We start from the raw sequence: 15,008 nt of genomic DNA on the forward strand, positions 1-15,008 counted from the left end.
TTAGTTTAGGCCGGCCTCGGCTGCACCCTCCCCTCGCCTATCCCCTGCCCGTCATCCCTGCTTAAACCACCCACCCCGGCAGCCCCCCCACGTGTGCATCTCATATGCTCTGCTACATTCCCTGTCCTCTAAAGCCTTTTTGTCACCTCCCACGGACCCCTTTCTAGTTGCTCACACATAAATATACATATATAAAATTAGAAAGTAGGATCTCCATATGAGAGAGAACATAGTCTTTTTGAACCCTGGCTACCTCACTTAATGGAGCATTTTCAAGTTCCATCCATTTTTTTTCTGTAAACTTTATAATTTCACCATTCTTTATGGATGCACAAAAATACCATTTGGTATATGTACATTTTCAATGTCCATTCATCAGTTGATTGACATCTAGGTTGATTTCATTCCATAGCTATATTGTGAATACGCAGCAATGAACATGGATATGCGGCCACCTCTGTGGTAGGACACAGTCCTTTGGTTATGTGCCCAGGAGCGGTGTGGCTGGGTCATATAGTACTTGTACTGTTTTTGAGAACACAGCCCCTCACCCACCAGCACCCCGCACAGATATCCATAGGCCTGCATTGGTTTACACTCCAGTCAACAGTAACTAAAAGTTGCCCCTCCCACATCCTCACCAGCATTTGTTACCATTGGCTTTCTTGGAGACAGCCATTCTGACAAGAGTAAGATGGATCTCAAAGTAGCTTTAATTTCCATTTCCCTAATGGCTATGAATGTTGACCACTTCTCAAAACAGGCATTGGCCATCTGTATTGCTGCCTTTCAGAACTTCTGTTTAGTTCCTTAGCCAGTTCTTTGAGTAGGTTGTTTTACTATTGTTTAATTTTTTGAGTTCCTTATATATTCCAGATATTCATCTTCTGTCAGTTGACAGAACATGTGTCAGCTTGCAAAGATTTCGCTGCCTCTTCACTCCATTAGAGTTTTGTGGGTTTTTTAGACTGGGTCTTCCTGTGTTTGTCCATAGTGTGCATGCTCCTGACCCTGGTTATTTTTACCCTAATTTATTTCAACCATTCTGTATCCTTACGTTTCAAGTGAATCTCTTGTAGTCAGAATGCATATGTATATATGTACTTTAAGAGCTCCTATAGCTAAATAATTTAGTCCATTTATATTTATTGTGGCAATAATACATTTGCTTTGGTTTTATTCATCTACTTTGGAGCAATATCCTGGTTTTTCTGGATAATTCATATAAATGCTGTAGCTTTACCTACTTTACCCTTCCAACTGATGGCTGAAACACATTTTATTAACTTTGAACAGTTGGTATACACACCTGACTCAATAAGATCTAAAGTGAGCTAGAATCTATAGAAGTGGGCGATTAGATTCACAGAGACATGGGCATTGTTCAGAACCGGAGCTGGGTTTGAGGATCGCCTAAATCAAAGCCCACGATCACCAATGGCTCACGCAGTTTGCAAAGTGCCTTTCTACATGGATGGTTCTCTGTTGTATAAATAGCAACAGGGATTAAAACAAACCTACAGGTATCAATGTTTGTCTGGCCTTGGTTCTCAGAACCATAAGTCTTTCTCCTCAGCAGTCACCAGAGCCATAACGAGCACGATGCCTCCTGGGAACCTCAGGGTTCCCGAGTCAATTCCACATCTGTCCACATCTGAGTCTGCAACAATGAACTGAATTCTCCCTGCATGACCAGTTAATCTTCGTCTGTTATCACCTTTGTGATTTAATGAGAGGAGAAGCTTAGCTAACTTAAGCCACACGTGGAAGAGAATAAAAAACCCTTATATTAATCTGACCCAGACCACACCCAGATTCAACTAGTTTAATATAACCATGTACTCTTATCTCTAAGAAGTTGGGTCATAATTTTACACTTTCCAAGTGCTTTTTGAATATTGCTTTTTGTGTGGTGATCTAATAAAACTTTCCTGAAGATCAGAGTGCAGAGTTAAGCCACTAGTTAGCCACACACACACACACACACACACACACACACACACACACTAAGCCACTAGTTAGCCATAGAGGACAGGCAGTGGTGGCCATACCTTTAATCCCAGGACTCAGGAGACTGAGGCAGATGAATCTCTGTGAGTTCAAGGCCACCCTGGACTACATGAGAGTGGGTCAGTCTAAAAGAGAAACAGAGCTCACACATTTGATCCCAGTCACCTGGGATGACATGCCTTTAATCCCAGCACTAGAGAGGAATATAAGGGAGTCCGAGGTTTGGTGGACACAGACTACATTCTGAGGAATTGTGGAGACAGGATCACCCATTTTGGTCTGAAGTAGAGGTAAGAGCTAGGTACCGGCCACGTTGCTTCTCCGATCTTCAACTTGAACCACAATATCTGTCTCTGGGTTTTCATTATTCGTGCTACAGCTTTTGTTCAACACTTCGGAGGGTTCTGTGTGGCAGGTGGGGTGGGGATCATGAGAGGAGACGTCTCCAGAGTGGGTGGCACATCTATGTTCCCGTTTGTGCAGCTCCAGGGCTGTACGGAAGACACTTGTTATTCCACATGGAAAAATGTCTTGAGCTCCCAGGCTAGGATATAAACTTCCCACTGTTTCATCTGTCTGATCCAGGGGCCACAGCTAACAAGAGTTTGTCAGCCTTTAACGCGGACATTCCGATAGGTTTAGTGTTCCTCTCACGTTTGTGTCAATGAGAAACCACGAAAATCATCTGGCTTTCCGAAAATCTCACCAGTGTCCTAAATCCAGGAGATGACTTGGTGGGAAATGATGAGAGGGCGCTCATTGGATTTGATATTCTCCATCTTCACACAGAAAATCCCCTCCCCGGATCGCCACTAAAACAGACACTAGTAATGAAAGGTAGGGTTTGCAAATCTGCATTATTCTTAATGGCTGATTTCACTTAGTTAATGGAATCATTTATGAGAGTGGTTTGCATAAATCCCCAGGGACACTTGTTAAGGTTATGGTTTTGCTACACCATATACTTCCTTTACTGATACCCTTTAGCAAACAATGGGTTGGCCAAAGAATTCTGGAGTCTCCACTTCTTAAAACATAGGTAAATTGTAAATAAAATTAAAAATAAGGGGCAGGTATATCTCTGTGAGTTCAAGGCCATCCTGGTACACAGAATGAGTTCCAGGACAGCCAGAGCTACACAGAGAGAAATCCTGTCTCAAAAAAACAAAAAAGGTATTTCATTTCCCCGTCCCACACCCCCAGACTCCAGATGATTCATAAGTCTACCTGCCACAGCCATGAGCTCCATAGTGAAGCCAGGCTTATTTAAGGAGTCAGCACGTGACTTTCAGCATCCAGGTGCAAATGTGAACTAAGAGGTTAGAAGAAGGAGCATCTGAACGGTGCAGCCATCCTGTGACTATCCCACTTAGAGGAGCAGGCCAAGGAGAGAGGTGTGGCCCTATATGCTTCATTTCTCGCTGTGTTTCAGAAGGAGGGACCCCTGGGGGCCTGCGGGGGACTGGCCAAAGCCATGAGTTGGTGAAGCTTCTGAGGGGGTGACACCTACACTGCATGGCTTTATCCATACATGGAGAGAACATTAGCATAATCCTTAGACACAGCTGGTACCTCCCACCCTATCCAGCCTTCTGGTGCATCTATTCCTCTTCATCTCAATTGATGGAAGCAAGAACACAGGCAAGTACAGCCAAATCCATGCCTAGCACTTAGAAAACAACCTAACAGCCACTCCTGACTGGGACTGAAGAGGGAGGGCCACCCTTGAAATGAAGCTGACCCACACCGTTGGAAATGCAAGCATAAACCGCCACTGAAGAAAACCCGAGATGGGGAAGTTCTACTCCCCTAAGATTGGCAATGCCAGTGGTGGCCATTAGAGTGTGCTAATTATTTCCTGGATAGCAAATTGAGTACACAACTTAGGAAGTATGGAAAATGCAATCAGAAGCCACTGCTGGAAGAGACCCTGAGACAACAAGGAAGTTCTACTCCCCTAAGATTGACAATTCCAGTGGTAGCCATTAGACTGTGGTTATTGTTTCCTGGATAGCAAGTTAAGTACACAATTTAGGAAGTACTGGGTATAAAAATAAATGAGAAATACATGATCGCTTAGTTACATTGTTAAGAAGGGGAGCCTGTGAGCTAACAGAGTGACACATGAAGTTGTGAAGTTCTTTACATCAGAGGGGATCCAGGGAGCCACGGTGCAGTCAGTGGTCCAGTATATGTTAAATTAGTATGCAGAGCGGAGTGGTGGTAGGAAATGCCTTTAATCCCAGCACTTAGGAGGCAGAAGTAAGCAGATCTCTGTGAGTTCAAGGCCATCCTGGTCTACAGAGCTAGTTCCAGAATAGCCATGGCTACTCAGAGAAACCCTGTCTTGAAAAACCCAAAACAAATTTCACTGTCTTTGTAGTATTAGAATTTTCTTTTCCTAAATGGTTGAGCAAATATGTGACTTAAAATTTAACTTTCTTTGGTTTTGTTTTCAAATCCCCAGTGTCAATAATTAATACATTTTACTCTATTATGAATGCATATCTAGTGTATATATATGTATATGTATATATAGTGTTAGAGCTTTATAAAATGTTGTGTGATAGACTTTGTGTTATAAGTACATATCATATTAGAAAAATAATTAAGATGAATATGATCTGGGTACAAGGACAGACAGACCTGACATCCCTGTCTTGTGGAAGGCAATGAAACCAGCAGTGGCCAAACACAGCTTTCAAGAGTTCTGTCTCAGAAAGTGTCCCAGGCACAGTCCTTGTTCTTTAAAAATGTCCCAAGCCCCTGTCTCTGCCTTCTTCCCTTCCTCCAGCAAACGTATTAATCCTTTGTTGCCCCTGCTGCACCCTTGGCTCACAGATGCCCAAATGCCCAGGCCATCTGCGCCCTCTGCCCACTGCAGCTTGGCAGTATCTGCTCAAAACAGTGTGAGGGTGGAGAGCAGGACCTCAGCCTCAGCCCTTGGCTTCTGTGGGTTTCAGCCAGACCCAGGTGTTATTTTAGTATAATTACGGTATTTAATTTGAGGATGCATGTGTACCAGAAGGAGGAACCAAGGCCTAATTTTTCCTCTTGACCAAATGATTAAATTTGAAATTTAAAAAAAAATCTAGCTTATTGAAAAACAGTATCCAATTGGGAAGAGAGAACTGGCTGGAAAATCTCTCCCAGGCAAGGGACCATCCCTCTTCTATACCACCCAACTCTAGGCCCATTCACTTTGGGTATCACGTGAGCAGTCCGTGGCCCTGCGTGATCCTTCCCTTCCCGAATACGTCCATCATACCTTTACTGAAGAACATTCTACAGGTGTGTTTCATTTTTTTTCAGTCCTGCAAGTCCCACCACCGGTCGCCACTGAGCCATGGCTGAAGGAGAAATCACCACCTTCTCAGCACTGACCGAGAGGTTTAATCTGCCTCCAGGAAACTACAAGAAGCCCAAACTGCTCTACTGCAGCAACGGGGGCCATTTCTTGAGGATCCTTCCGGATGGCACAGTGGATGGGACAAGGGACAGGAGCGACCAGCACAGTAAGCTGCTATGTGAATTGCACCCACACTTTCCTGCGTCTTCCCTAGTCCAGCATAGGAGGACAGCAGGGACTGGGTACAGATACCCACTTTCCAAGGCTCTTGTAGACAGAACGCATGCAGAAGTGAGATAACATACATGTACAAAGGGGCTTTAGAAGACGGGGAGCTATGGGCTACCGCTTAGCTGATGGCACCTTACAGCACCTTTTAGAGGAATCCTCTGTTGACCTGGTATAACCTATGCTAGGGTTCCATCACTGCACACCCCACTCCCTTTCTATAACCTAACAGAAGATCAGGCCCTCAAGCCAGACAAGGGCCTGCTCATCCCTGATGGGAAGAACCTAATGGTCAGGGACGGGAAATCTTGCACAAAGATATGGGCTCAATTTCAAGTTAACAGACTCTCCAGGTGATGTCTCCACTGGGCTTGATTTGAAAATCCCCATCTTCAGCCATAGCCTAACACATCATAAATTGTGCAACTTTCCTGCAGCGAATTGTGCAGATGTGGCCGGGGTATGCTGAAGGGGTCAAATCATTCTCCAGACGCTAATGGGGCCAGAGATGGGAGCCATAGCATGAGACGCTGATGACTCTGGGCTTTCAGACAAGGTTGACAAATGGAGGCGTGGCTTAGGGAAAACAATCTACCTGACCAGTACTTCTAGTGTGTGTGTGTGTGTGTGTGTGTGTGATCAAAGCCTCTGCATGCTGTGCACCCACACACACACCCTTGCGCGCGCGTGCATGTGATATTAGGTGTCTGCTTTCTATAGGAGTCAGAGATTCTCTGAGCACGACCAGGGCATTAGATGCTGTGGTGAAGTCAAAAGTCTGCCCCCGGGTAGGGCAGCAGCAATCTCAAGAGTCACACACGCTGCAAGCAGAGAGACACAGGAAGGCACAGGTGGGAAGAAGCCTTGGGACTGGCTTGACGCCCGGTGTAAGCACCAAACTCAGTGCGGTGATGGCTTCTGAGCTGCTCCTCTGTTCAGTCCCTGATGCATACGTGACTGGAATGGGTGTCGGCGTTGTCCCGCCTTCCCCCAGAAAAGTGGGTGCTAGGGCTTGCCGCTGGTGCAGGCTTATGGTTTGGGGGTTTGTTTTGATAACCTGTCTTCAGATGGGCCTCCTACATGTTTTCCATTCTATGAAAAATAGGGACCCAGAACAAACTATAAATAGAAGTTCTAGAACATTAAAAATAACCAAATTTGGGCTGAGTCTGTGGCCCAGCTGAGAGAGTGCTTGCCTCACATAGGAGGCCTCGCCAAACATAAACTGGACACGGTGTTATCCATCTGTAACCTCATCACTCGGGAGGTGGGGGGACGAATAACCCGAGGCAAAGTCATCCTACAGCGACACGGTTTGAACTGAGCTTAGAATAAAGACCCTGTCTCAAAGTGAACTGAGTTCATTGTACCAGGCATGGTATACAACTCATGTGTCCACCCACACAACCGAGGGGAGCAAGCTTTAGCCTCTATGAGTTTTAAGTGTTTCTACTAAGTCTTAACAATTTTCTGAACTAATGGGGGATTTTCCAGTTCCCAAGATCCAAACCAAAGGTGATCGTGGTGACATGTTTCTTGAGGTTTGCCTGGTTTGGAAACCTTAAGCTTCGGGGTAACAAGAGGCTATAGTTACTGGGTTTCTGGACACATGTCACGTGCCTTCACTCGGATGACTCTGTCATTAGCAGTATAGGATGTTGCTGGGTCATAACACTGGGGCAGAGCTGTAAGGAAGTACGTGCCCAAGGGATGCTGGGATATTTGCTGTGTGATCTTGGTGAGAGCACTGCTTACAGATTTCTTTGGAGAATTAAATGAAATAACTGTTGTTGGCACAGTGCCTGCCTGGCCCAGGGTAATGGTGGCCAATATTGCTGCTACCTCCCCGAGTCCCCAGACTCACTGCAGCCTATGGACATGCAGTGTGATGCTAAGGCGCTTCTCTTGGCTGGCGAAGGGCTGGAGCCTGGATTCAGGCTCCTCTGCCAACATTCAAAGCAGTTCTACAAGATATTGTTTGCTTAGTCTGGAACTAAGAATAAGGCCCAAGGGGACAGTCCTACGGTAAATGGGCAGCAATCTGCCCTGTGCCTGCTGAAACCATAACGGACAATCCACCTGCTCTCTGAAGTCAGGGCCCTGGGGTGCTGGTGCTCATGGCCTACTCTGCCGGTCTCTAACCAGGCAATTGATACTCTTTCTCTGTTCTCATGAAGTGCTCTGCTAAAGAGGCTTCACACTGTCAGTCAATGATTCTTCCGGTCCCCAGAGGCCTTGCTCTGTGTCCCTCCCACACTACTGGTCTGGCACAGAGGGCCTCCTGGGCATGGGCGATCTCCCTGAGTGTGGATCTGTCGCCATCTTCTGCCCAGAGGTGGCACTACCATTTTGAACCTCGGGCTTCAGAGGCATAGGCAGCTTTGGGCAGTTTGGAGTGGAAACCCTGGAGAGCCACTATCCACACACACAATCTAACAAATGGAAGTTCTACTGGTTTGTTTGTTTTTTTTTTTTTTTTTGGTTTTGGTTTTTTGAGACAGGGTTTTATCTGTGTGACCCTGGCTGTCCTGGAACTCACTCTGTAGACGGGGATGGCCTAGAACTCATAGATCCACCTGCCTCTGCCTCCCTAAGTGCTGGGGTTAAATAAAGGCGTGCGTCACTACAACCCAGCCTGGAAGTTCTATTTTTTAGCTGGTCTGAGCATGACAGGCAGAGCCACATCTCAAAGTTCCCTGAAGGAAAAGCACCCCTAAAAGTCAGCCAGATACTTAGGTAAATCATAAACCCCACAAGCTAGAGCTCACCTTAGAGCCTAGCAAGACAAAAGAGTTCATTCCTTTCATAGCTTCTCTTTGTCCCCAGTGAGTTGATGTGCTATGCACAAAGTGGGGGAAGTTATCCAGATTTGTCTGTCTTACCCTTGGGAGAAATAGTTTCCAGGTGCCTTTTCCGTGGTATTAAACTCTAAAGGAGTGCGCTGGCGACCCCAAAATTGTAAAATGTCTCTACCAGATTCCTGCAGAGAGGGGAGGTAGGGCCACAGCTCTGGGCAATTGTCCATACATCATGCAAACACTAGTTACAGTGTCATAGGATCCATGATGGAACCAGACAGACAGTGAAGGCTGCCCCTGGAGACGCAGCTTGTGAAAAGATTGCTTTTGATAGCAGAGTGCCAGCCCTGAGAGACATGTGACTGAGGGAGTCTGAGGAGAGCCATGGGATCAGGGGAAGGTGACCAGTCCGTGCTGGACGCGGAGGATGGGAAGGGTGCCACAGATGTGTGCAGTCTTCCTCACAGCTACACTTCTGCATTTCCTTACATAGCTGTTTACTGGGCTTCTCCCCTGCAGGCCCCCAAGGACAAGGACACTGTCTCTTGATGCGTGACACTGCAGCTTTTGTGTTCAGGATATTGCCTGTCGCTTGGATCAGTGCCCAGTAAGCATTCATTTGATGAGTGGCTGACTCGTATTGTTGACAGATAAATTTAAACCCATATCTCAAGAAATGTCTGTCAGGGGCTGGTGAGGTGGCTCAGCAGTTAAGAGCATGGACTGTTCTTCCAGAGGACCCGGGTTCAATTCCCAGCACCCACATAGCAGCTCACAACTGTCTGTGACTCTAGTTCTAGGGGATCTGATATCTTCACCCCAATGCACATAAAATAAGGGTTAAATAAATTATTTCTTTAAATATATATATTTATGTATGTATAAAGAAATGTCTGTCAAGCACGATACATACCAGGCCCTGCCCAGATGGGCATTTCCACCTGACAAAAATCCTCTGAGGTCACTAGTCATCATTGCGCTGAAAACCCTAAAGTTAACAGGATGTGACCAACCCCTCACGGGGACAGTTTGTGGAGCCTAGTACCTCTGTTCTAATACCAAGACCATTCCCTGAGGATCCCCACCACCACCCTGATACTAACACCATGACAGACAGCCTTTTCACCCCGCAGACTAAATACACTGGCACACTTATCCTATCATGAGGCGCACACAGGCAAGGGTAGGTTGATGTCCCCTGACTGCATTCGCCAGATCTGTGACACCTGGTAGCAGTTACTTTTCCTCTATGTGCCTAAGTTTCCTTGTTTTAGAAATAAGAATGCCAACAGTTCTTTAGGAAAGTGGGGATGTGAAATGTGATATTTCTAAGAGTGGCCAGCAAACTGCCAAGCAACTGAATGTTAAAAACAGTGCCATTCTCCAGGGCCACCGCTGGCCTCTTCCTTAGGCTACTGTGCCTCCTCATCCAGCCAGCTGACAGCTGGCCATTAAATACATCTCAAGCTTGTTCACGGAACTGCTTGTGACTTTACATCCCCGCTTCTCCGAGACGGTCCCAATCAGAGCTCCTGAGACCTGACGTAGAGCCACAGCGTGCCCAGGCCCTTGCCCAGCAAGCCCTGCCCATCTAACTTCTCTGGGACAGAACCACAGCCTGCCCAGGCCCCAGCCCAGCAAGCCCTGCCCATCTAACTTCCCTGGGACAGAAGCCACTAGAGCAAAGGCAAGGAGTTCTATACTTGTCTGCTCTTCCCGCCAGAGTTTCCTCTCTGGAGAAGGCATGTCGGCTCTAACTCCTCCGTAAGATCAACAGCTGGGGCAGCAGCTGGAGAGGAATGGCACACTCCTGAGCATCCCTAAGCTTCAGCCTCCTCATGGAGCCTACAGCCCCTGGCCTCCCCAGCACGTAGGGAGGAAGCTGTGGGGGAGGGGGATTCTCGGCACCACTCACCACACAGATGGAAATGTTCTTCAGCAGAGTGTGTGCCAATCAAATATTTATAAATCTAGCCACATCCTAAAGGCACCAGGGGACTTTGCTGGCCCAAAGGATCTTACTGCATTGCCCGGGATCCAGGCCGACCACACTGCAGTGAAACCCCTCCTTGTATACTGTCTGGGGGCAGTCCAGACTTCCGTTGTCTGGTCTGATGGGAGCCCACATTTAATGATAAAAGCATTCTATTCCCCACCAGCTTGAATTCCAGGACAGGACAGCTTTCCAAAGGATCACATTGGGGAGGTCTGGGCCCTGCTGCTGTAGCCAGAGAGATGGGCAGGGCCACAGAGAGGAATGTCTTACCGACAGTATGTTTCTGCCTGCTGCATGTGCTACATCAGCCTCCTGGGTTCCTGAGTCTGACAAGACCCCTTGTTTGATTATAGAGGGATTTTTTTCTGGAGAAACTACAGCATACATAGGAATACACACATATATATCAGTCTATCTCTGAACTAAATAAAAAGTTTCCTGATTTTGTTTCCAGATGTTAAAAGACAAGACACCTTTACAAATGCTAGCAAAAGTCCTTTCCATATGCACACACACACACACACACACACACACACACACACACACACACACACACACACACACACCCGCTGGAATTTTCCCCCTCTAGTCTGTTTTTCCCCTCCTCTGTCTTTAATGTTTTGCAAAGACTGGTTTGTGGTTACACTTTAATTGTAAACTCCACTGACATAAAACAACCTGGCTGAGTTCTGAATGAGGCTGACCTCACTTTGAGTAAACACAACCAAGGACAGGAAGTCTCCAGCCCAGAATAAACTGGGCACGTAATCTCTGTGGCCTCTCTCTGGGCAACAAGGAGTAAGGGCAGGCCATGCCACACACACGCAAGGCTCTCCTCTTTGGCTTCCCAGCCCAAGACACCAGCTGTCACCTTCACTGCAAAAATCTCTAGTGCAGGACAGGGATGGACATGGGGTGTGGGCCCCAGAGCTCACTGCTCCTGGCACTAGCCACCTTGGATTCTGTTCCCTTCTTTCTGCTCTAGAAAGTAATGGATCAAAGCACCTCTCCGTGAACAAGCTACTGCTATGACCTCATGGAAGGTTATGGTCACAGAAAAGACAGTAGATGCCAGCTCTTCCTCAGTACAAGGCAAGAGAGCCCAGTGGAGGCTGGTAGAGCCCATGGCTGCAAGCATGCAGACCTCGGCCTGACCAACAGTGAGCACGGCACATAGGTGCATGAGCCACTAAGGTGATTTTATACATTCCGGGCTGATATTTCATTTGTATGCTCAAACCAGGACCCTCCAGCATCCAGGTTTTGCACAAATGAGGTCTTGGATTCAATGCCCAGCCCCCAAACCCAAACCAGAAACAAAACAAAACACGTGAAGATACAACCCTGGATTCTATTGGGACATTTACTGTCATAGATCCACCAGGAGCCAGAGGTGGTGCCTCATGCTTGTCATTCCAGCACTTGTGAGCCTGAGGCAGGAGAATTACTGCAAGTACCAAGTCAGCCTGAGCTACACAATGTCACTTGGAGAAAAAAAATCACCACCCAAGCCTTTCCCAACCCTCTTCAAGCCAATTTTTATACAGCTCTGAATTTCCTATTGACCTTTAGAAAGTTGTTTCCTGTTCCGCTAAAACAAAATTTGCTGTCTCCATTTCAGACCAGGGCTAAAGGAAGTACTCAACTAGCTACCAACCTGGTTTTTCATTAATAAGCAACCTGGGGTGCCAGGGCTGCTGTCTTTCCTGTTTCTAGCCATTGGGGTCTCCCTCCCAGTGAGGCCGTCAATCTCTGCTCACGGTGCTCACCGGGTGGAGGGTGTGGATTATGGAGAAGTTGGGGCTCTTGTGAGCCTCCTTCACGTCCTGCACCCCCACCCCTGGTACTTCTGGGTCTTAAGAACACTATCCTTTTATGGATCTCTGTGTTCAAGCCTGAGCTCAGTCACAGGCCACCTCAGAGGTCACCAGGAGCAAGGTTGAGTCTTGGGGCCAGCAAGGTGGCTTGGTGAGTAAGGTATTTGCTTGCAAGTCAGAAACCCAAGTTTGCTTGTTTGTTTGTTTGTTTTGGGGGGTTGTCTTTGTTTTTGTTTTTGTTTTTTTTTTAGAGAGTCCATGTAAAGGTTTTGGAAGGAGAGAACTGACTCCAAAAAGTTGTTCTCTGATCTCCCATGCTTACATCATGCAACCTTCCACACACTTCCACACAGCAAGGACAGGAGAAGGGAGAGAAGAGAGAAGGAAGAAATGAAGGAAGGAAAAGGATGAGTCTTGAGTAGCACTGAGGGTCTGCCCATTGACTAGAAAGAGAGCTTTAAAACATAGCCAGCCCTGGGAGGCCAGAAGAATTGTGGGAGACGGTAACTACTTGATGAAAACTTCACAATAGCTCGTGTGTGTGTGTGTGTGTGTGTGTGTGTATGTGTGTGTGTAGAAAAACACAGAAACATGCACTAGATGCAGACCAAGGACAGCAAATGCCATCAGCCCAGAACCCAGAGATGATTGCAGAACTAGAGAGCATGAGGATGATGAGACCCTGAGGCCCTCCATCCATGGGTCCCCAGTCCTCTGCACCTTCTCAGTCTCCCTAGGGAAGCTTCAGGCACACCAGCTAGTGTCTAGTAAGTTTTACATTTTACACACATCTATTCGTGAGCTATACATACTAGCTCATGCTTCTTACAAATTTCTCAACAAGGATTTACTTATTCCCCTATGATTTCTTTGCTGTATGTCATCTGCTTTGCTCTAGAAGAACAAAGGTAGGGAGACAACAGAGAAAGGAACCGAGTAACAGAATGGGGGTGTAATATTTAATCGTACTTTTACTCTTTTATCTACTTTTGCCTTCAAACAAGGGGCCTCTGTTGTTGAGCTGCTAAGTCATAGGCTTGTGTGTCTGTCTATGTAGTCCTGTGTAAGCCCATGTAATGCATGGACCACCTCTGGCACTAAGCACTAATTTTGGCACACTTGGTGGGGGGTAGGCACTGAGTGGCTTTCAACCCTTGCCCCTGCTCTGCTGCTACAGGAGGAAGAAACGCGTTGTGTGGCCAGCCCCTGCCTCTTTCTGAGGTCACACTTGCTCCTCCCTTGAGTGTTCCCTGCAGCCAGCAGCTGTGAGGGTGTAGGTCTGCAGAACTAGAAGGGAGTCCCCACCCGAGGTTGGACACCCAGTCACGGACATGAGCGGTGTAGGCTTGGCGTTGGCGTTGTGCCTTCCTGCCAGCCCTGCTCACAGAAATATATGTGTAGGAAAGGCAGCCAGAAAGAGACCCGCGAAAATGAGCTACGAAACTTGGACATCCTGGAGAAATAATATTTATAGAGGAAACTCTTGAGCTGACTCTCACAGCATACCATCCCTGGTGAGAGCTGAAGTCATGCGCTAGGCAGGTCCTGGCTTTGTTTACCTCTGGGAGACCTTTCCAAGACCATGACGGGATTTCACAGAAAAGAAAGAACTTGCCCTCACCTAGCACTGCAGCGAGAGACAGAGCTGGGAAGTGAAATGCTTTAAAAAGAAACAAACCTTCCTCACAGAGTATGGTGGCACAAGCCTGTAAGTCTAGTACTTGGGCAGTAGAAGCAAGAGGATTGAGAGGTCAGGGTCACCTTTGGCTACATAGCAAATTTGAGGCCAGCATGGGCTACAAGAAACCCTATCTCAAAAACAAAAAACCTAATCTACCGTGGGATCCCAGGATTGAACTGTTGTCCCTAGTTTGTACGTCAGAGGTTTTTTCCCATTGAGACATCTCACTGGCCCTTACAATTTTTCTTCATAGGGTTGTACAAATATCTCTACTATTTATGATTTTCAAAAGAGAATGGCCCAGGCTCTTAGTCATGATTCTCCCATCTCCACCCCAACCCCTGTCCAAGTCTTGGGCTCCACTACTCACTGTATTTATGAATTTGCTTATTCTGGGCTTTTCATGCAACTGCAATCACAGACTCACCTGTGTCATAGCATGCACTACAACAGCATTCCTTTATGTTCCATGTGTACCCTGCCATTCTGTTCCCCAGAGCATCACTAACATACTTAGACACATGCTTCATGGACTATCAGACCTGGAGAGAACTTGGTAGACGCCGAACCTAAACACCATCATTGTGCCCCAGATGGATTAAGTAGCCTGACCAAGGTCACCCCACTAGTTGAGGGCAGAGGCCAGCCTCAAGTCTTATCCATCTCATCTTGACCCCATTAACTCCAGAGAATGTGTTGGGAGCGCAATTCAAAGACCACAGCTTCTTGAGGATGCTTGGCAGAACCATCCTTGCCAACATTAGCCTGGTAACAGTCATTCAACAGATACCAACTGGACACAGTGCGTAGCACATGGGAACACTGGGGACCCAAGGAGTCAAGACAAGATAGACAAAATTCCTTCCCTTCCTTTCTTTGTGCTTCCTGGATAAAGCTTTATGTAGTAAGATAATCATATCCTTATTAAAGGAAATCGCGAGTGAGTGAGGAAGGAGGAATGGGCACTAGGGAGGCACGGGCAGGGGACAGGGAAGGGGAAGACAGGACCCACTGGCAGAGTGCCACAGACTCTTGAGCAGGCTTCTCTGAGAAGATATTTAGGCAGAGGCCTGAAAGAGGAAGAAAGCAAGGTGCCAGACCGGGGCATAGGATGTGCGAGGATCCTTAG

The 15,008-nt window shown here is 47.0% G+C and overlaps 1 protein-coding gene and 1 long non-coding RNA gene across 7 annotated transcripts in view; one reads left to right on the forward strand and one right to left on the reverse strand.

Annotated features, from left to right (window-relative positions):
• Fgf1 (fibroblast growth factor 1) overlaps positions 1-15,008 on the forward strand; it is a 97,059-nt gene that overhangs the window by 71,113 nt on the left and 10,938 nt on the right. For all 6 annotated transcript variants that reach the window (XM_013112763.3, XM_005069194.4, XM_040741881.1 and 3 more), the window contains one exon: positions 5,323-5,525. In XM_013112763.3, coding sequence (XP_012968217.1) covers positions 5,357-5,525 — 169 coding nt within the window. In that variant the 5' untranslated portion in view covers positions 5,323-5,356. The remainder of the gene's footprint in view (positions 1-5,322; positions 5,526-15,008) is intronic.
• Positions 1-15,008, reverse strand: part of LOC110340745 — an 80,166-nt gene that overhangs the window by 41,416 nt on the left and 23,742 nt on the right. The window lies entirely within an intron of this gene.

The sequence above is a fragment of the Mesocricetus auratus genome, unplaced genomic scaffold (assembly GCF_017639785.1).
Source record: "Mesocricetus auratus isolate SY011 unplaced genomic scaffold, BCM_Maur_2.0 Super-Scaffold_6730, whole genome shotgun sequence".
Taxonomy (NCBI): Eukaryota; Metazoa; Chordata; class Mammalia; order Rodentia; family Cricetidae; genus Mesocricetus; species Mesocricetus auratus.